We start from the raw sequence: 21,916 nt of genomic DNA on the forward strand, positions 1-21,916 counted from the left end.
TCTGTTATATACCACTCTTGCGTTTTGGCGAGCAAGGAATCAGGGCAATAAAAATGTGTTTGTAATCAAATCAATGATTTATTTCTGGATTATTTTTAGCACTGTGTAATCGTTGTCCTTCACACAAGAAATAATTTAAAGAGCAGCCCAAATTAGGATGTTCACGTGCAATGCATGCGTTGCTTATTCAAGATTTATTCACAGACATTTTCTGTAGACTAGATTGCAGAAGTCTCCTGCAGAATTTGGACCTATAATAGTAGGAGAGATAGTGACTAACTTGTCAGAATTTTTAAAAGATGAACTTCAGAATACATTTTTTTTAATATCAATAATGTTTAGAGTAACATTTATTATTAATAATAATACTTTTAAAAAGCCACTATTTGGAATATCTGCTCAAATTCATTTTGAATTATATTGCTTTAAATGTGCATGTGGAAACTGGCTGATATTGTTTTGCAAACTTTTCCAGTGTTATCACACATATTAAAATGGACATTGACTTCAGAAAGCGGTAAGTTATATTTATATACATATTGTCATGCTGCTATACCTTTTTGAGCTTCACCACGCCTTCCTGGGTCTCGTAATCAGTTGTGATTTCAAACATTTCTGCTCCGTCCCCGTCAATAAAACGATAACTTATCAGACCATTTTCTCCAATGTCAAGATCCCTTGCCTTCAACCTTCCCACTTCTTCTCCTGGCACTGCCGATTCTGAAATAGACATGGGATATGCACCTGGCAAACAAGACAAGAAGATTAATGCTAATCTGCAAAATATATATCCCAACCTTTTGCCTGCATTTTATGGAAACAAGAATGACTTCAATGACAAGTAACATGGAGTTTACAAATTCAACAGCATTCTGTATTGAGAAGATAAGAATGCATGTGGAGAAGTGCTTATTAATAGATGCACAACAATTTTCTTAGGAACCTACTGCCAGCGTTGCAGTTTGGCGTTGTTACCAATAGTAGGATTGTCAGAATCCGAAACTGTCTCTATCTCTTTGTCTAACTCTTGCAAGTTCTTTTACATCCCTGCTTTCTTGCTTTATTTTTGTTTTTCGTCTTCTTCCTCACGTTTTCTTTCACAGCCTTTCTCTCACTTTCTCTCGGTGAAAGACTTAAAATGATAAATAAGTGACTGTCATCAGAAATGACAATGGAACACACCCTACTCAACCACCTCTTCAAATTAAGGATTGGTGTGGAGCTCAAACCAAATTTTCAAGTTCAAAGCATCTACACAAGGTCTCAATTGCTCACTCTTTCATCTAAACCAAGATGCTACAAATACTGGGCCAGAGTCGTAAAGCACTTTACCAACCTTTGTGCACACTTTGCACATACAATTGGAAAATTGTGTACTGACTTTGTGCCCAGACTCAAGAAAGACATTATCTGTGTGCAACTTACACTGTAAACATTTTAGTGCCTCATTTATTGGTCTCACACATTTTCATAGTAAGTAGGGGGATGATAGATATGTAAAACACATTTTTGTGAAATCCATTTTTAAAATGGATTTGCACACGGATGCCTGTTTAGAAAGACACCAAACAGGGTAAAGAATCTGTGTACGGCAGGCAGAGACACATTCCTCTGGACCTACAAGACCGGCCTTTATATCCACATAGATGATAGGAATCAACCTATGTGCAAGGGTAAGGGGCATGCCTTGTATTTCTACAAGGGCATACATTTTGCACTGCACTTGCACTACCAGTGCACACTCATTTCCAGCCATTGACCCGTTTGAGAATTCAAAACTTGAGAATTCTCTGTCGCTGGTTCTAATTCACCAGATTCGATACTAAGGTTGTCTCTGACTAAACAGCCTATATAGTTCAGTTCTTTTTTTTTAGCAGTGTTTTCATACATAACATATTTAACAAGTTACCACTGTGCTGCGAATTTCATTAAAAAGATTTAACCATCTACTCTACTGTAGCTTATATGAATAGAAAAATGCACCAATTCAAATGAATATTTTGTATCCATCCATAGCTGCCAAGGTTTCAGATTGCTATGTGTGACATTTTAGTGTAATTATGAGTGACATTTCAACAACTATGAGTGATACTTTTTCAGAAGCAAAATAAAGCAATGAAGACTGGGAAGTCACACGTATCAGCAATTACACCCATTTGAGCAACAAGACACTTTTAGAAGACATTAAAACTGATGGAAATCACCGGAACCTGAAGCACCTACTGCCCTCCTAAACTGATCGTACTGTTAAAAAAACCACACAGACTCATATCTGCACCCCTCTCATTGACAGAGCACTCTGCACCACTACATACAAAAGAATGTTTCTGTAAATTTCAGCAGTCAGTTGTTATAGTAGGGTCAGATTAGTTGTTTTAAAAACCGGCGCAGCCACTTTATCACCTCAAGTAGAGAAAATAACATGACTGCAATGCTGGGAGGGGGGGTGCTCACTTGAGAGCACACATCTGGGGTACTGAATGTAGCCGAGGTGCAGACTCCATTGCCCATAATTTTATGTTCCACTTTATTTTCTTCTGCTGTGGCAAACGGGAACAAAAGCTTTACCTTTAACTAAGTAATGGCTTTCTTGACTGCTCTGCCGCTTGCTTCCCAGATGATCTCGGAGAGGCCAAGGCAGGCCGCGGTGGTGCGAGAGGTAGCATGCTCGTCACCTCAACTACCCCGGACCGAACTCTTGTAACAATAATCTGCTCTTGCAGTGCCTCTGCCTTGACTATGGCCCGCATCACCGACCGGTGTCACTTCTCTGAGACGGCTGCTGTAATACTGAATAAAGCCGGCGCCATGATTCTTTGCAGTGCCCGGGCCATGACTATTATATGAACTGCAAACTGCCTTCAAGCTCACGAAATAAATTCCCCGCATGCGCTCTGGCAGCAACATATGACGTCTCCTCCCAATCGTGTCATACTGGTGGTGAGCGCCGAGAGGATTGGAAGCACACAATACATTTTAGCAGTTAAGTAAGCGCTGCCATCAAACTTAGCTCAGTTGCGAGACCAAACCGGCTGCAGCAGCAAGGGGAAGCTACGGGCGGTACGCTGCCAGAGACTCAGTTTTATCAGTGATTTTAGTGCCAGCTGACACACAACAATATGCGTGACAATGCATTTCAGTGCGGTAATGCGGATTACCACACTGATATGCGCTAATGTCACGCCTAATGCGTGACACTTGGCAGGCCTGTCCATCTACTTTTACATTTCGTGTAATAACAGTAGCACTAACACTAACCAATTACCTAGGCTACCTAGGAAACCCATGTAATTAAACCCATTCTTATCCCTCTTCATACAAAGGAGCTATGCACTTAGTATGACTGAAAACGGCTCAATGTGGGCTCCATTCCTACAGGTGTTTGCACGTAGAACCCACGTTGTGTGTTTTGAGTCTCAACTTCTTGATCAGAGGCGCTGCAGGATGCAGGTGTACATAAAGTAGCATGCACATTGGACTATCGATCATTCGATTAGTGCTAAAGGAATAGAAGTCTTCAAAACCATTAAAACAAGCATTGGCAAAAAGCCATGTTGTACACAAGTGTGTCTGACATGAAGATGACAGTCAGGAAGTAAAAAAGGCCGCCATTTTGCAATTGGTCTCACTTCGACCCAGTGCTTGGTTTGTAAAATCATAGGTGCCACGGCCCTGACCAGGCAACTACTGCAGCTTGCACCACCCATCGCCCCTGGCATTGCAGCCAAAACAATTACTAACCATCTCTCCCGCCTGCAAGTGCAACAGTTCAGATTATTCAGGTCCCAAAAGCTAAAGGAATGGCTGGGGAGGCAAGTATTAGTACGTTTTAATGTATATTGTATTCATACTGGTGTTCTGCTCCTCTCTAAATTAGATGAACAGCGCCACCATGTGGTAGACTGTCTTAAGTGCTGTGTTGACAATTAAGTGCCAGTGCCCAGCACCAGAAACCAATTAAGTCCTGGTGCCAAGCACCAGAAAACACAGGCTCAAATCAAGCACTATTTTGATCCCATTCACTGTTGGTTGCCATACTGCGATGGGGTTCATACATTGACCATGCAGCTTCCACTAGTATTTCGTATGCAGCATTAAAGTGACCTGCAGAGCCGTTGTATCACTGAATGGGTTTGTAAAAAGTTTAATGAGTCATGGCTTTTTAATTAAAACCAAATGTATGCAGGCACAATTTAATAGTAGTAACAAAACTATCAGTCCTAGAATGCTGTGGTGTTGGGAGACAGATTGAAAATATTAAGGGTAGAGGATGTGGTGCTATGGCGATTGCTTCTGACTTTGGAATTTGGGGAATAAGTTAGAGTCTCAGAGACAGCTCAAGATCCTGTGATTGTAGGCACATTTCTTAATCACAATGTATCTAAAAAAACATGAATTTGTCCTTGTGTAATGTAACTGGTGCTCATGTAAAGCCCTCCAAAACCTTCAGGCTGAAAGCTCAGAATACGAGCGAGTGGAGAGTGGTACTGAACCAATTGTGAGCGGGTAAAGATGAGCCCCCCTCTACAGTTTTCAATGAAGTGCATGTATAGACTGCAAGATGCCCTTGTGGTGCTAAAGGTGGGCAAAACACCAGTTGCTGTAGAGAGGTTCAGATCGGTGACCAACTTCAGTGGTGCTTGTGATGTTATTATCACACCATAGAGGTTCTTATTAGGAGTAATTGTTACCATCCACACGTGATGTTATGTCATCTCATTTTTTTTAAATTGGAATGGAAGGTCGGTTGGCAAACACATTTCATATATAATTTCCCCGCCTGCCTCTGACATGCAGAAATCCTGTAAACCTGTATTCCAGATGCATTGCCTGTAGCTATATTACAACTTGGAGATCTGAAGGCAGCCCGGAAAATCAAGCAACGAGTGGGGAGGGGGAAAGGAAGCAATAACGGAGTATGCCAACAGGGGAAGCATCGACGATGAGGAATAATTGAAAAGATGTACCTCAGTTCGAGCACGAGCAGCAGAATGGCACCAATGAATACATTAATCTTTAATTGGTCTATGCCCCATCGAAGGGGCGAACACACAATGAGGAAGTGAAGGCTGCATGTACTGCTTAATAATATCAATCTAATCTAATCCAGCCTTGTCCTGCCATGCCCCATCGGATAGCACCTTCCTGATGCTCCTGTATGGCAGCAGTGCTTTTCAGTCCAGAAACAGGACATACATGAGACAACACTCATTCTAGAGACACATAACTTGTTTATGTCCTTAATGTGTGATTAGTCAGAAGGACCAGTGTAAGACAATGGATCATTAGTTGAGGGGGTGAGAATCCACCAGATTAAACCACTAAAATCATTAAATAAACCTGAGCTTAAACCTCTGGTAGTTTAGAATGAAAGCAGCCATGGTTTAACCTAGAAGTTTATGGTTATGGTGGAAAAGTGGTCATCGAGTCATTGGAGGGGCAAGCTGTAAACTGGATTTCAAGTAGGGCTCAACGAAGGTATGAATGCTCCGAGCAGAAGAAGTCCGAAGTCCCTGCCCAGGAAGGCCTCAATGTCAATCTTATGCTGTTTAGAGTCAGTCCTGTTGAAGCCCTTTACATTTGACTTAGACACCTTTCTGAAAATCATATCTCCTTCAGTGATGTAAACCAGCACATTCAGGCCACCCAGGGCTTCAATGGCTGCAGCTTTCACAGGGATCCCAGTCTCCGTCGGTTCTCCAGGCAGAAAGTTGGCAAAACGTTTCTATGTCCTAGTTCTTGCAGTTTAGGGATGGCAGGAGTGCACTCTAAGAGCAGCCAAGGGTCCAGGAGAAGGGGGGCACATATTCGGGGTTAGAGCTCACTCTAGAACAAGCCAGTGCTGGGTCCAGGGTGGATCTAGTTGGAATTGATTAACTGGGCAGTTGCAGGGAGAGAGGACTCTGGAAGCTTGTTGTGTCCCTGTAGCTCAAACAGGAGGTCAGCCAACTGACGATTGGAGTCACTTCTGTGGTCTTGGGTTCAAGGCAAGCAGGTTGAATCTTCCTTCAGGTTCTTGAGACAGCAGGGCAGTCATTCTTCTGATTCTCCACAGGTCCAAGAGTATTCTGAGGAGAGGTTTGTGCTGTTCACTTGTATGCCCATTGCCCTTGTGTGGGTGGAGGGTAAGCCTTTGCCCACCCCCTAAACCATTTCTGGTCAGTTTCTCAATCCTCACTGGGGTTGATGCCAACCTGACCAGAGAGAGACAAATGGGAGGCAGGCCTAGGTGTGAGCTTCCTCTGCTGGAGACTAGGTAGACATACTTTGAAGTTCTGTCGAAGGAAGAGTCCCCCTCCCCACTTCCCGGGCCCTTTGACCACTGTTTGAGAGCAGTACACATCTCACCACGGGGGACTCATCAAGGGTCAGGTGACAGCTAAAAACTAGCAGCAAAGACCCACATGCTTAAGCAGGAAAATGACAACTTTCAAAAAGCGTAATTTTTAAAATAGTGATATAGAATCCGATATGACTACCACTGTGTTTAGATTTCAATTATTATTGAAATTAGTTTTTCTTTGAACTATTTTTCAAGCTATTCTCAAACGGAATTCAGCATTTATTAAGGTTATTAGGGTAACCCAGTGTTAACTTATTGGTGAGCCAGCCTTGCCACAGCAAAAAACGACTTTGGAAGTTTTATCCCTGTGGGGACATGTAAAATATTAACTATACATGTCCTACCTTTTAAGTACCGTGTACCCTGCCTGTGGGCATTTAGGACCTACCTTATAGGTGACTTGTATGTATTAAAAAAGGCATGTTTAGGCCAAGCAAAAACCTTATGTTTCTAGTTCGAAATGGCAGTTTAAAACTGCAGATCCAGGCTGCAAGGTTAGGCCTGGAGACATGATTTACAGGGCTACTTCAGTGGGTGGCACAATGGGTGCTGCAGTACACCAGTAGCATTTACATTGTAGGCTCTGGGCATAGATCGTACCTTATACTAAGGACTATTTTAACAGGTTTGAAATGGAGGGCATAAAAACTGTACCACGGATTAGCAAGAGTAAAGAGCACAGAGTTCTAATAAATAAAAATATGATTCAATACAAAAGACAAAAAGCTCTGTGTGACCCTTCAAAAAAAAGGGCAAATTTCCAACAGCCAGCTAAAAATAATCCATAACTTCATGTGGCATTAAAATGAGCATGCCCTATAACACGATAGGTAAAAACATAATCTCTCGATTGAAATGTAAACTTACTTCTAGAAGTCATAATAGAATACTGCTAAATAAATCAACAAACAAAAAGCTATATAAATAAATAAAAAGATTCAGATGTAGTGGGCTCGTGGCAAAGTATTTCATCCTCATGAATTCAAGGTACTTACATGGATGTGAACAATTCTGGCAAACGAAATTATCATAAACTATTAACACTGCATTATTATTTTATGAGAGCTACATAGCGGAAGTACAAGGAAGAAAAAAAACAACGCACCCAGTGTTCCAAGTCCCCTTTCAAGAGCAATTAATATGGGATAGTTGGGTCAGAAGAGGCAAAGGAAAGAAATGAAACGTTCTTCCCAACTGTTTATACATGTGAATTCAATTTACATTGTGTGATGCGCATTGAAAAGCATGATGACAGAAAATGGCATCTGTTGCCGACCGTTGCTCGGCCCCTCAGAGCAGACCAACGCAGCTGTGTCCAATTACGAGCCAGAACGCGCACATTCTTGTGGGCAAATCACTGCACGGGCCCCGGCCACAAGTATGGGGTCTGCTTCTCATTATGCAGCCTTAGAGGCAGGGCGTTCCTCTTTTCCATAAAGGTTTGTTTGAATATAGCACAGGCTGGAAAAGGCTCATTCTGTTCTGATTAAAGCCATCCCCATGGGCAGAGGGGTGAGGGAAGCAGAGAAGTTCAGCTAAACATTTTCTCTCAGGTTTCTGGGAGGCCTTTCTCTCCCTGCTCAGATGCAGAGCACATAAAATATAATAATTAGATTACACTCTTACAGGACACTCACTGCAAGGAAAAAGTTAAAAGCTACATCCGTTTTGCCTAAAAATCCCAAAACTTTAGATTATTTGTTTTTCATTGGGCTACCACAAAATGCAGCGGTAGTATAAAAACATTATCAGTTAGGGCCCTGAGACCCCCTTTTCAGATGGCAGTCATGCAACGACCAGGGAGTGATTAGTTTAAAAATAAATAATAAAATGCAGGGGCCCAAAGTTGTAATTAGGAACACACTACCGGTGTTGCTAAATTACAATAATGCTGAATACCAATGCTGAAAACCAAGGTTGCCTAGTTTTGATCCATTCTGGTGCTCTTTCTTCACCATCCTACACCTCCTGTAAGTACAGAGATATTTTTGGGTTCTCTAGGCACATCCAAGACAAGCTAAAAAATGATCTCCCTCCAGGGTCACTCCGATCAGCCAATCATAATCTTTATTTTATTTTGAAAGTTTTATATAGCGTGAACAAGATCTTTGCAGATAACAGAGCGCTTTACAGAGGCAGGTGTAATCATCATCAAGATCATCAAGTTCATGTACATAGCAAAAATATTACGTATAGTACAGGTATGAGGTAGCAAGGCATAGTTGGAACGTATGACAACAAAACGCTGTAACTATACAGAGATGGAGAAAAAAGGATCTAAGCACTTTAGAATAATATAAGTCAAAAACACACGTGCAGAGGAATATATAGGCTATATCATAATAAAATACTGGAATACTGTTCGCAGTGTAAGACAAACGCATTGTTCAAGTGTATTTAGCCATAAAGATACTTTTGACTTCTTTCTTAAAAAGAAGGGAGGAGGAGATGAGCCTCGTTTCAGGAGGAAGTGCGTTCCAGATCCTGGGCGCCATTCCAGAGAAGGAGCGTTTGTAAGTTTTTTCCTTCCGGAATCTTCGCGGTTTCAGCAGAAGATTGTTTGTGCTCCTGGTGGTTCTGGACCCGCCGGAAATTGTCAACTTATGAGAGAGGTAGCTGGGTGATTTCAGGTGAATAGCCTTGTGCGTCATGCAGGCAATTTTCAGCTGTATTCTGGCTTCAAGGGGCAGCCAGTTCAAGGATTTGAAGTCAGGGGAGATATGCAAGTGTTTTTTTGATCCAGTGATGAGTCTCGCTGCCGCATTTAGTGACGCTCTGAGGGGTGCAGTTGTCGTTAGGGGGAGGCCGCAGAGGGCCACGCTGCCGTAGTCTATGCGAGGAATGACTAGAGCTTGTACTGCTGTTTGGAAGTCTTTTGCTGGAAGGAAGGGTTTCAGTTTCCTCAAGGTATTTATTTGGAAGTTCGCCCCCTTGGTAGCCTTGCTGATATGCTGCTGCATGTTGAGGTTGGTGTCAAGTGTTATGCCTAAGGATTTTGCTGAGTCCACGATGGTCGGTTGGACATTGAGTGCTGTTAGGTGCTTAAGCCATGTTTGAGCGGAGGATATTTTCGAGGGAGGTGAGATTAGGAGGAACTCAGTCTTCATAGCATTGAGTTTGAGGTGGTTATCGGCCAGCCAGGATTGGGTGCTTCTGATCGTTGAGTTCAGACTCAGGATGTCTTTGGGGGAATGTAACTTGAGATATATTTGAGTGTCATCGGCGTAAATGTGAAAGTGTACATTGGATGTTTGTAGCAGGGTGGTGAGAGGCTCCATAACTAGGTTGAACAAAGTAGGGAATAGGCAGGATCCTTGAGGGACACCTAACGAAACCGGTACTGGGGAAGACATCAGGTTTTTGCTCTTGAATTTTTGAGACCTGTTGTGTAGGAAGGAAGTGAACCAGCGAAGCACAGTCCCAGAGAAGCCCATTCTTGTCTTTAGGAGATCGAGTAAGTTCTCATGTTTCACTGTGTCAAATGCTGAAGAGAGATCAAGAAGGATGAGGAGACAGGTATTATTTTGATCTAAGATTTGGATGGCATCGTCAATTATGTGGGTCATAGCGGTTTCAGTGATGTGCCCAGCTCGGAAGCCTGATTGGTGTGGGTTCAGGAGATCAAACTGTTCTATGTGCTTTGTCATTTGTAATTGGACGCATTTTTCTAAGAGTTTGGCGAGAGTGGGAATGTTGGTGATCGGACGGTAGTTGTTTAGATCAGTGGGGTCGGCTGTTGGTTTCTTCAGTAAAGGTGTAACTTGTCCAACTTTGAGGGAGTCCGGGATGGTTCCTTGTGGTAGTGAGCTATTGATAATTTTAGTCCAGAGTGGGAGTAGCAGAGGGATGAAGTCTTTTACGGCGTTAGCAGGAAGAGGGTCAGTGAGGTGATTGGATGGTTTTAGGGTGCTGAGTATTCTGTCAATTTCTTCTTCAGAGTAAGTGTCAAAGGATGACCAGGTCACATTGTTTTTTAGTTTATTGGGAGTTATGCAGTTGGATATTGAGTAAAGGCTTGCGTCATTGAGGAGGTCTCTCCTTATATTGTCAGTTTTTTTGTTAAAGAAGGATGAGAAATCTTCACAGGAAGGAGTAGTGCTCATAATGTCGACAGCTGGGGGTTGTTCCTTAGATTGAGATCGGATTAGCTCGAACAGTTTACTTGGACGGTTTTTTGCTTGGTCTAGCTTGGAGTCTTAAGAACTCTGATTTTGAGCGTTTTATTTTCCTGAAATATGCATTTCTCTTTTTCCTCAGAGTTTTAAGATGCAGTGCCGAGGGGACTGATCTCCAGGTGCGCTCTGCCATTCGCATAGCCCTTCTCTCTTCATTGAGACTCCCGTTGTACCAGGGGTTGGATATCTTAGTGGATACTCTTTTCAGTTGCATTGGAGCGGCCTCATTGATTATTGAGGCCATGGAGTTGAGATAGTGGTCAGTTAGGTCCTGGACGTCAGTAACGTCGGTAGGGGGGAGTAGGAGATTGCAGCTGTTAGGGGGTAGAGAGTTTGGATTGAGTTTCTTCATGTCTCTTTTCCAAACTTTGGGCATGGCGTATTGCACCGGGATGAGTTTTACTTTTTCCTTGATGAGGAATGTGATAATATGGTGGTCTGACCAGTCACAAGGTTGGATTGAGTCAAGTTGAGTGGTGCCTTGTAGGAGAGTAGGGTCTGCTATCCTATGGTCACCCCAAATTTTTGCTTTTTGCTTCACTGGTTTTCGACTACTGAGGCTGTGGGCCTGCTGATCAGACCCCCAGCCTGCTGTTCTCTCACTAAATTAATGACACATGTGCTATAGGCACATACCAATTGGAAATGGACTCCTTGTCAGCCCCTGTAGAATGCACTATAGGTGCACAGGGCATAGGGGCCACCAAGGCCTACCAGGGGCTGCAGCATATCTTTTGCCACCCCTGGCTGGTTCTTAAATTGACACAACTGGCTGATCACTCAGCTGGGGTAAGGTGGTGTAAACACCCCTTGCTTAGGTATAGTATATCTATATCTAAACCTATATCTGGACACATGTAAACCTGTGAGCCACTCCTATAGAAGGCCTCATCAATCCTGGAGGCTGAGTGCGTGGTTTTATGTGAGATGGAGCTCTAGCATGAGCTGAGCCTGTCTGCAGCTGTCGGGAACAAATCCCTAAGCTGTTTCAGGATAATGCCATACCATATACTATTAAGTGCCTTATAATCCTCGCGGTTATTTAGCAACTTTGGTTTGGCTTTATCAAAACATGTCGTGTAAGGTGTCATACGATTTGGAATACCATCCCCTCGCCAGTTCTGGCGACGGGGATGGCATTCCACCCCTCTAGAGGGGTAAGACATGTTCCTTTACTAAATGCGGTTAATTTCTCCAAAGACCTTAAGATCCACAAAATGGATGCCTCTGCCACAGACAAATGTCTGGAACCCTGCAGTTGACCGAAACTCGACCAAATGGGTCCTGGACAAAGGGTTTCCTGTCACAGGAGGGTGTCACCGCCCTCCAGACAGGAGATAGTGTATTGTAGCAGGGAGGTTTGAAAGAAACCAGACACTGCCTGGGGCGCACAAGGCTGCCCCTTGCATAATCCGGCCAAACCGGTTCTGGGGCACTCCAGCCCTCGTGCCAGGGCGGCCTGGATCAAAGGAAGGGGGTGTATCCACCCACTTCCTGGGTCCCACCCATAGGAGGGGACCTAGCAGGTAATCACGCCCCCCAGATTGGAATAAGAGTGGGAGCAGTGCCAATGCACATCAGATTTCCTGGAAGAAACATTTGAAACGCAATTCTGGACCCTTCGCCCTCCATCTCATCGTGGAAGCCCGAAGAATCTCCCTTGTGGTCAAGGAGTGACCACCCTGCAGCAGCAGGCACCATCCAGCCCTCGACGTCTACTTAGTTGCAGTTCCCGCCGGAACTCGAGCGACTGAGATCGACGAGATCAAGCTTGCCTGCCTTCCAACAGCCCGATCCACAGTCCCTGCAGAGCTGAGACCCGTGGAGGCGACCGGAAGCGTGGGGCACGCCATCTTGAATTGACCATGAGACGCTGACCGTGCAGCCCACGAGTGACCCTCGAAGCTGTGCACCGGGGTTTGAGAAGCCCCCACCCTGAGCTGCTCCTGAGCCGAAGTTCAGCCCTCCACACTCGACGAGTGCTGCGTGGGGCCCTTTGGCTCTATTTGGCTCAACGCGTTGGCCCGGTCACTTGCCAGCTGGCTAGTGGTCCCTGTGCCGACGAAACTACAAAGAAGACTCGTGAATCTGGTTGCTCCAGATCCACACCAGCTCCCCTGAAGAGGAGCCCCGACTCTGACCTTCCTGGTCCGAGTGAGAAGCAATCTTCCGATCCCGCGTGGATTGCTCTTACCAAGGCTTGTTTGCTCCAAACTTGAAGCCGACTGCACCGACGGTGAGAGCCTGCGTGGGACAGATCGTGACCTGCTCCTGGACGTCGCAGATGCCCCAGAGCCCACGTGACAGCGGAGAGAAGCTCCTCGACGACCACCTGATTGCGCCCGACATTGCCTGGTTCCGTCCTGGTTCCACCCTGGTCACTGCTGAGTGACCCAGACTCTGTCCCCTCTGCTTTCAGGTACTCTACAACTTGAGTCCACCCTTGGACTCCACCGGACACTTCATCTTCAACCTGCCTGCAGCCCTTTCAGCTTCAAGCACCAAGAGCCTGCGTGTCAAAACCCGACGCCACTTCGACCCTGTGCACCCACTTCCTGTGGGTGAGGTAACTTTGCTCCGCCGGTGTTCCCACACTGGTGCACACCTCTAGGGTCTGTGTGTTAAGTTTTGTTCCTCTAGGTTCAGCGGAAGTGTCCTTAAACTTTAACTCTATGACTTTTACGCACCATTGGTTAACATTGGTGCATGCGTGCGCTTTCCGCACATCTCCCGAATCCCGAGGGCCATTCCCGACTTCAGCATTGCTTGTCCTGACTGCTCCCAGCGATTCCCTAGGCCCTAGGCCTAACCACTGTTCGAGTGGCCTCTCTTATACCACTTGTTTAGTATATGGTTTGAGTGGCCACCCGCCCTCATCCATAATTGTGCAACTTGTATGTTTAAACAGTGCTTTTGATTTAACGCTTGTGCCCCTTTATTCATAAAGAATACTGGGGATTGTTTTTAGTAATAAACACATATATTTTTATAATATATACTTGTGTGGTGTCCTTTCATTTGGTATTTCAGGATTGTATGTGGTAAAACAGCTCGCTTAACACGACCTCTTAAGTTAAGCCTTTAGGCTGCTTAGTCCATGCTACCCCTAGGATAGCTTGTCTAATAAGGTTGACTTACAACCAGACACCATAAGGGATTGTTTGGTCAGATAGTAGGTGGTTCCAGAATTGGAAACATCCCCTACCAGGCCAACTTCTCACATTGGTGAGCAGCGGTGCGGATTTGAGCTTGCTGTTGTTTTACCATTGCAATCTTTAGATCAAATTGAAAGATCACATCAAGTACCTCTAGGTACATATAAATCAAAAGCTTAGCATATTAAGTTCTACTGAACTTAGTAGTTGTAGGTTGAAGGGATTAGCACACCCTGACTACAACTAACTAGCAAGGTACAGTAGGAAAACACTTAGTGTAGGTAAGTGCACCACTTACACCTCACTAGTAACCATGTCTGACACAGGAAAAGCCTCAGGGTCTGCTCCTGTGACAGTTGACCCTACCCAGGCAACTTTTGGATATGACAAGCTAACCCGCAGAGACTTGATTGCCTTGTGCAAAGCAAGAGGGTTAAAAAGGGGCAGAAGCCCCACCTGCCTAATCCTGGTAGAAATCCTAGAACAGGATGACTTAGAAAAGGCAAAGGCAGCTTCCCTAGACACAGGAAGTGGAGGGAACCCCCCTGAAACTGATCCCCCTCAGGAGGAGGAGGATGATGATGACTTAGATGAGGACTCAGATGTTGAGGACTTAGAAGTTCAGGATCAGGGTAGCCAGGTTCCAGTTGCCAGGCTTAGCCAGGCCAACTTGGACCTACTGGGGAATGGAGAGGGCCAGCACCTCCCCAGAACCCAACATGTTATTCTCCCAGGCAACAGAAGAGTGAGATCTCCCTCAGGGGACTCTCATGTTTCTAGTGCCTCCAGAGAATCACAGAGAGGCATGAATGCTTCTCAAAAGCTAGAACATAGGGCCAGAATGAGGGCTGTCAAACTCCAGATAGAGAGGGAGGAGGTAGCCTTGGCTCAAGCTAGACTTGCCTTGGCAAGAGAGCAGAAATTAAGTGGCTTAGATGTCACTGGTGGCAGCAATTTTCCAAGAGAAAAAGACAGGGCCTATGACAATAGAAACCTGACCAAAATTGTGCCCCCCTTTAAAGAAGGGGATGACATCCACAAATGGATGACTGCTCTTGAGAGAGCCTGCATGGTACAGCAGGTTCCTGAGAATCAGTGGGCTGCAATTTTGTGGTACTCCTTTTCTGAGAAAGGGAGAGACAGGCTCCTCACAGTTAGACCTGAGGATGCCAAAAACTACTCTGTTTTGAAGAGTGCTCTTATTGAAGGGTTTGGCCTAACCACTGAGCAATACAGGTTGTTGTTCAGAGACACCCAAAAAGCACAGACTCAAGACTGGACTGAATTCGTTGAGTGTGCCACTAAGGCTTTGGAGGGTTGGTTGCAGGGAAGTAAAGTTTCAGACTATACAGGATTGTACAATCTTATAATGAGAGAACAGATCCTTAATAACTGTACAAACCAGCTGTTGCATCAATACCTTATTGACTCTGATCTGACCTCTCCCCAAGAATTGGGAAAGAAGGCAGACAAATGGGTCAGAACAAGGATTAAGCAGAAACCCCAGAACCAAGGTGGTGACCAGAAGAAAACAGACCAGAAGGGTGGTAACCAGAATCAGAAAGATAAAGAAAAAGACCAGAAGTCTTCAGGCCCCCAAACTAATAGTAAGGAGGGTGGTTCCCAAAATGGTAACAAGAAGAAGAAGAACAAAGGTCCAAAGACACCTTGGTGTAATACCTGCAAATCAGTTTCACACTGGGGCAGTGAGTGCACCAAGGCAAATCCAGTTCCCACCACTACAGCTCCTAAAGCAACTGCAACCCCAAGTACAGTAAGCAGTGGTGGAACACAGTCCAAGGGTGTAGCTGGGTTGACCCTGGGTATTGAAGTAGGATCTGGCCTAGTCAGAATCCCTACACAGGCAGTTCTCCTGTATGATGTGGACATTGAGTTGCCCACTGCAGTAAGCCCCACTAACCTGGGCAAATACAGGCAGACTCCCTTAATTAATGAGAAACTGGCTCAAGCATACAGGGACACATGTGCCAGTGTCACCATGGTGACACCTGGCTTTGTGGACCCTGGACAGATTGTACTAGGTGAGAGCTACCTAGTGACCAACGCCAGCAACTCCACTACCTCCCATAGTGTGGCAGTTGTGAACTTCTCCTGGGGAGGGGTTGATGGCCTAAAGAAAGTTGTGGTGAGTGCAGACCTACCAGTAGACTGTCTGTTAGGCAATGACCTTGAAAGCTCAGCATGGTCAGAAGTGGAGTACAGGACTCATGCAGAAATGCTAGGGATTTCAGAGCATGTCCTTGCCATGACAAGGGCTCAGGCTAAGAAGTGCCTTCCTGAACCAGTGGTGGATCTTGAAACAATAGACCAGCCACAACCCAAGAGAAGGAGCAAGAGAGGAAAGGCCCAGCCTTCCACCTTGCCCCAGGTTGAGGATCAAGTTTCAGAGGAAACTGATTCTGCAGTCCAAGAGGAGACTGTCTCTGAGGAGCTTGAACCTGACCAGGTTGAGTTTCTGGGGACAGGGGGACCCTCAAGGGCAGACCTGAGGCAGGCTCAATTAGATTGCCCTTCCCTTGAACCCCTCAGACAGCAGGCTGCTGCTGAGGCTGCTGGGGATGCCAAAGGTACCCATACTGTGTATTGGGATGATGGACTCCTTTACTCAGAGGCTAGAGACCCCAAGCCTGGCATGACCAGGAGGTTGGTCATACCTCTGCAGTTTAGGGGGTTCCTTCTTACCTTGGCCCATGATATTCCCCTTGCAGGACACTTAGGCCAGAACAAGACGTGGGACAGGCTTGTTTCACACTTTCACTGGCCTCACATGTCAGAGGATGTCAAGGAGTTTTGTCGCTCCTGTGTCACTTGCCAAGCCAGTGGTAAGTCAGGTGGCACAACAAAGGCCCCCCTAATACCACTACCTGTGGTGGGGGTCCCCTTTGAAAGAGTTGGAATTGATATTGTGGGTCCAATGGACCCCCAAACAGCATCTGGGAACAGATTCATACTGGTGGTAGTGGATCATGCCACCAGGTATCCAGAGGCTATTCCCCTGAGGACCACAACAGCACCTGTGGTGGCAAAAGCCCTCATTGCAGTTTTCTCAAGAGTGGGCTTTCCAAAGGAGGTGTTATCAGATAGGGGCACCAATTTTATGTCCAGCTATCTGAAAGCAATGTGGAAGGAATGTGGAGTAAACTATAAGTTTACCACCCCATACCATCCACAATGCAATGGGCTTGTGGGGAGATTTAACAAGACCCTTAAAGGCATGATAAAAGGATTACCAGAGAAGCTCAGGCGGAAATGGGACATTCTTTTACCCTGCCTGCTCTTTGCTTACAGAGAGGTCCCACAGAAGGGGGTTGGCTACAGCCCTTTTGAACTTTTGTTTGGCCACCCTGTGAGAGGTCCATTGTGTTTGGTGAAGGAAGGATGGGAGTTACCTCTCAAAAAGCCCAAACTAGACATAGTGGACTATGTACTTGGTCTCCGCTCCAGGATGGCTGAGTACATGGAAAGAGCATCCAAAAACCTGGAGGCCAGCCAAGAATTACAGAAAGCTTGGCATGACCAAAAGGCTGTGCTGGTAGAGTTCCAACCAGGACAGAAGGTATGGGTACTGGAGCCAGTGGCTCCAGCAGCACTCCAAGACAAATGGAGTGGACCCTATCCTATTATTGAGAAGAAGGGGGAAGTCACCTACTTGGTAGACTTTGGAACACCCAGGAGCCCTCACAGGGTAATCCATGTGAATCGCTTGAAAGCATTTGTGGACAGGGAGGACATGAGCTTGCTCATGGCCACAGATGGGGAACAGGAGGAAGAGAGTGACCCTCTCCCAGACCTGCTTTCTCAGAACCCTGATGATGGTTCAGTTGATGGAGTAGCCTTGGCAGGCAGCCTCACTGACCAGCAACAGATGGACTGCAGACAAGTTTTGCAGGCTCACAGGCAAATGTTTTCACTCACACCCAGCCAGACTGACTGGTGTACCCATGTTGTGGACACTGGTGACAGTCTGCCTGTCAAGAATAAGATCTACAGGCAACCTGATCATGTCAGGGATTGCATCAAGGCTGAGGTGCAAAAGATGTTGGAGCTTGGAGTGATTGAGCCATCAGAGAGCCCATGGGCCAGCCCAGTAGTCCTGGTGCCAAAACCTCATACCCAAGATGGAAAGAGAGAAATGAGGTTTTGCGTGGATTACAGGGGTCTCAATGCTGTCACTAGGACAGATGCTCACCCCATTCCAAGAGCAGTTGAGCTCATTGACAGATTGGCTTCTGCCAAGTTTCTGAGCACATTTGATCTGACAGCTGGCTACTGGCAAATCAGACTAGCTGAGGAGTCAAAAGCCAAAACAGCATTCTCTACCCCTAGTGGACATTATCAGTTTGTGGTAATGCCCTTTGGTTTGAAGAATGCACCTGCCACTTTCCAAAGGTTGGTGAACCAAGTCCTTACTGGGTTGGATGACTTTTGTGCAGCTTATCTAGATGATATTGCTGTCTTTAGCTCCACCTGGGAGGATCACCTGATCCACCTAAAGAAAGTTTTGGAGGCCCTGCAAAAGGCAGGCCTAACTATCAAGGCCACTAAGTGCCAGATAGGGCAGAGTAAGGTTGTATACCTGGGCCACCTAGTAGGTGGAGGCCAGGTTCAGCCACTGGAAAGCAAAATCCAGGCCATACAGGACTGGGCTCCTCCAGTTACCCAGACACAAGTCAGAGCCTTCTTGGGCCTGACTGGGTATTACAGAAAGTTTGTGAAAAACTATGGGTCTATAGTGACACCATTAAATGACTTGACATCCAAGAAGATGCCAAAAAAGGTTCAGTGGACAGTTAGCTGTCAGAAGGCATTTGATGACCTGAAGAAGGCCATGTGCTCTGCACCTATCCTAAAGAGTCCTGACTACTCCAAACAGTTCATTGTTCAGACAGATGCTTCTGAGTTGGGGGTGGGAGCTGTGCTCTCACAACTTAATCAAGATGGTCAAGACCAGCCTATTGCTTTCATTAGCAGGAGGCTGACTCCCAGAGAGAAACGTTGGTCAGCCATTGAGAGGGAGGCCTTTGCTGTGGTTTGGGCATTAAAGAAGTTGAGGTCCTACTTGTTTGGAACTCACTTCCTGGTGCAGACAGACCATAAGCCCCTCTTATGGCTTAATCAGATGAAGGGTGAAAATCCCAAACTGCTCAGGTGGTCCATTTCCCTACAGGGGATGGACTTTACAGTGGAGCACCGCCCAGGGACTGACCATGGTAATGCAGATGGTCTCTCCAGGTACTTCCACTTAGAACATGAAGACTTATCTGGTCAAGGTTAGTTTAATGTCCCTGCGTTTGGGGGGGGGTTGTGTAGGAGAGTAGGGTCTGCTATCCTATGGTCACCCCAAATTTTTGCTTTTTGCTTCACTGGTTTTCGACTACTGAGGCTGTGGGCCTGCTGATCAGACCCCCAGCCTGCTGTTCTCTCACTAAATTAATGACACATGTGCTATAGGCACATACCAATTGGAAATGGACTCCTTGTCAGCCCCTGTAGAATGCACTATAGGTGCACAGGGCATAGGGGCCACCAAGGCCTACCAGGGGCTGCAGCATATCTTTTGCCACCCCTGGCTGGTTCTTAAATTGACACAACTGGCTGATCACTCAGCTGGGGTAAGGTGGTGTAAACACCCCTTGCTTAGGTATAGTATATCTATATCTAAACCTATATCTGGACACATGTAAACCTGTGAGCCACTCCTATAGAAGGCCTCATCAATCCTGGAGGCTGAGTGCGTGGTTTTATGTGAGATGGAGCTCTAGCATGAGCTGAGCCTGTCTGCAGCTGTCGGGAACAAATCCCTAAGCTGTTTCAGGATAATGCCATACCATATACTATTAAGTGCCTTATAATCCTCGCGGTTATTTAGCAACTTTGGTTTGGCTTTATCAAAACATGTCGTGTAAGGTGTCATACGATTTGGAATACCATCCCCTCGCCAGTTCTGGCGACGGGGATGGCATTCCACCCCTCTAGAGGGGTAAGACATGTTCCTTTACTAAATGCGGTTAATTTCTCCAAAGACCTTAAGATCCACAAAATGGATGCCTCTGCCACAGACAAATGTCTGGACCCCTGCAGTTGACCGAAACTCGACCAAATGGGTCCTGGACAAAGGGTTTCCTGTCACAGGAGGGTGTCACCGCCCTCCAGACAGGAGATAGTGTATTGTAGCAGGGAGGTTTGAAAGAAACCAGACACTGCCTGGGGCGCACAAGGCTGCCCCTTGCATAATCCGGCCAAACCGGTTCTGGGGCACTCCAGCCCTCGTGCCAGGGCGGCCTGGATCAAAGGAAGGGGGTGTATCCACCCACTTCCTGGGTCCCACCCATAGGAGGGGACCTAGCAGGTAATCACGCCCCCCAGATTGGAATAAGAGTGGGAGCAGTGCCAATGCACATCAGATTACCTGGAAGAAACATTTGAAACGCAATTCTGGACCCTTCGCCCTCCATCTCATCGTGGAAGCCCGAAGAATCTCCCTTGTGGTCAAGGAGTGACCACCCTGCAGCAGCAGGCACCATCCAGCCCTCGACGTCTACTTAGTTGCAGTTCCCGCCGGAACTCGAGCGACTGAGATTGACGAGATCAAGCTTGCCTGCCTTCCAACAGCCCGATCCACAGTCCCTGCAGAGCTGAGACCCGTGGAGGCGACCGGAAGCGTGGGGCACGCCATCTTGAATTGACCACGAGACGCTGACCGTGCAGCCCACGAGTGACCCTCGAAGCTGTGCACCGGGGTTTGAGAAGCCCCCATCTTGAGCTGCTCTTGAGCCGAAGTTCAGCCCTCCACACTCGACGAGTGCTGCGTGGGGCCCTTTGGCTCTATTTGGCTCAACGCGTTGGCCCGGTCACTTGCCAGCTGGCTAGTGGTCCCTGTGCCGACGAAACTACAAAGAAGACTCGTGAATCTGGTTGCTCCAGATCCACACCAGCTCCCCTGAAGAGGAGCCCCGACTCTGACCTTCCTGGTCCGAGTGAGAAGCAATCTTCCGATCCCGTGTTGATTGCTCTTACCAAGGCTTGTTTGCTCCAAACTTGAAGCCGACTGCACCGACGGTGAGAGCCTGCGTGGGACAGATCGTGACCTGCTCCTGGACGTCGCAGATGCCCCAGAGCCCACGTGACAGCGGAGAGAAGCTCCTCGACGACCACCTGATTGCGCCCGACATTGCCTGGTTCCGTCCTGGTTCCACCCTGGTCACTGCTGAGTGACCCAGACTCTGTCCCCTCTGCTTTCAGGTACTCTACAACTTGAGTCCACCCTTGGACTCCACCGGACACTTCATCTTCAACCTGCCTGCAGCCCTTTCAGCTTCAAGCACCAAGAGCCTGCGTGTCAAAACCCGACGCCACTTCGACCCTGTGCACCCACTTCCTGTGGTTGAGGTAACTTTGCTCCGCCGGTGTTCCCACACTGGTGCACACCTCTAGGGTCTGTGTGTTAAGTTTTGTTCCTCTAGGTTCAGCGGAAGTGTCCTTAAACTTTAACTCTATGACTTTTACGCACCATTGGTTAACATTGGTGCATGCGTGCGCTTTCCGCACATCTCCCGAATCCCGAGGGCCATTCCCGACTTCAGCATTGCTTGTCCTGACTGCTCCCAGCGATTCCCTAGGCCCTAGGCCTAACCACTGTTCGAGTGGCCTCTCTTATACCACTTGTTTAGTATATGGTTTGAGTGGCCACCCGCCCTCATCCATAATTGTGCAACTTGTATGTTTAAACAGTGCTTTTGATTTAACGCTTGTGCCCCTTTATTCATAAAGAATACTGGGGATTGTTTTTAGTAATAAACACATATATTTTTATAATATATACTTGTGTGGTGTCCTTTCATTTGGTATTTCAGGATTGTATGTGGTAAAACAGCTCGCTTAACACGACCTCTTAAGTTAAGCCTTTAGGCTGCTTAGTCCATGCTACCCCTAGGATAGCTTGTCTAATAAGGTTGACTTACAACCAGACACCATAAGGGATTGTTTGGTCAGGTAGTAGGTGGTTCCAGAATTGGAAACATCCCCTACCAGGCCAACTTCTCACATGCCTTCTTTGGAGATGACCAGGTCGAGGATAGAGCCTTTGTCATGTGTTGGAGTGTTGCAAATTTGCGTGAGGTCAGAAGCGATAAGGAAATTTTTGAGGCTATTAACTACTGCGTCACTGCTATCATTCCAGTGGAGATTGTAGTCACCAAGGTAAATTTGTGTGTTTTGCCGTC

General features: G+C 46.4%; 1 protein-coding gene across 1 annotated transcript in view; it reads right to left on the reverse strand.

Moving 5' to 3' along the window:
• Window positions 1–21,916, reverse strand: part of CDH11 (cadherin 11) — a 316,887-nt gene that overhangs the window by 39,635 nt on the left and 255,336 nt on the right. Inside the window, exon 7 of the mRNA XM_078670443.1 lies at window positions 557–744. Coding sequence (XP_078526569.1) covers window positions 557–744 — 188 coding nt within the window. The remainder of the gene's footprint in view (window positions 1–556; window positions 745–21,916) is intronic.

Source organism: Lissotriton helveticus, chromosome 12 (assembly GCF_964261635.1).
Source record: "Lissotriton helveticus chromosome 12, aLisHel1.1, whole genome shotgun sequence".
Classification (NCBI taxonomy): domain Eukaryota; kingdom Metazoa; phylum Chordata; class Amphibia; order Caudata; family Salamandridae; genus Lissotriton; species Lissotriton helveticus.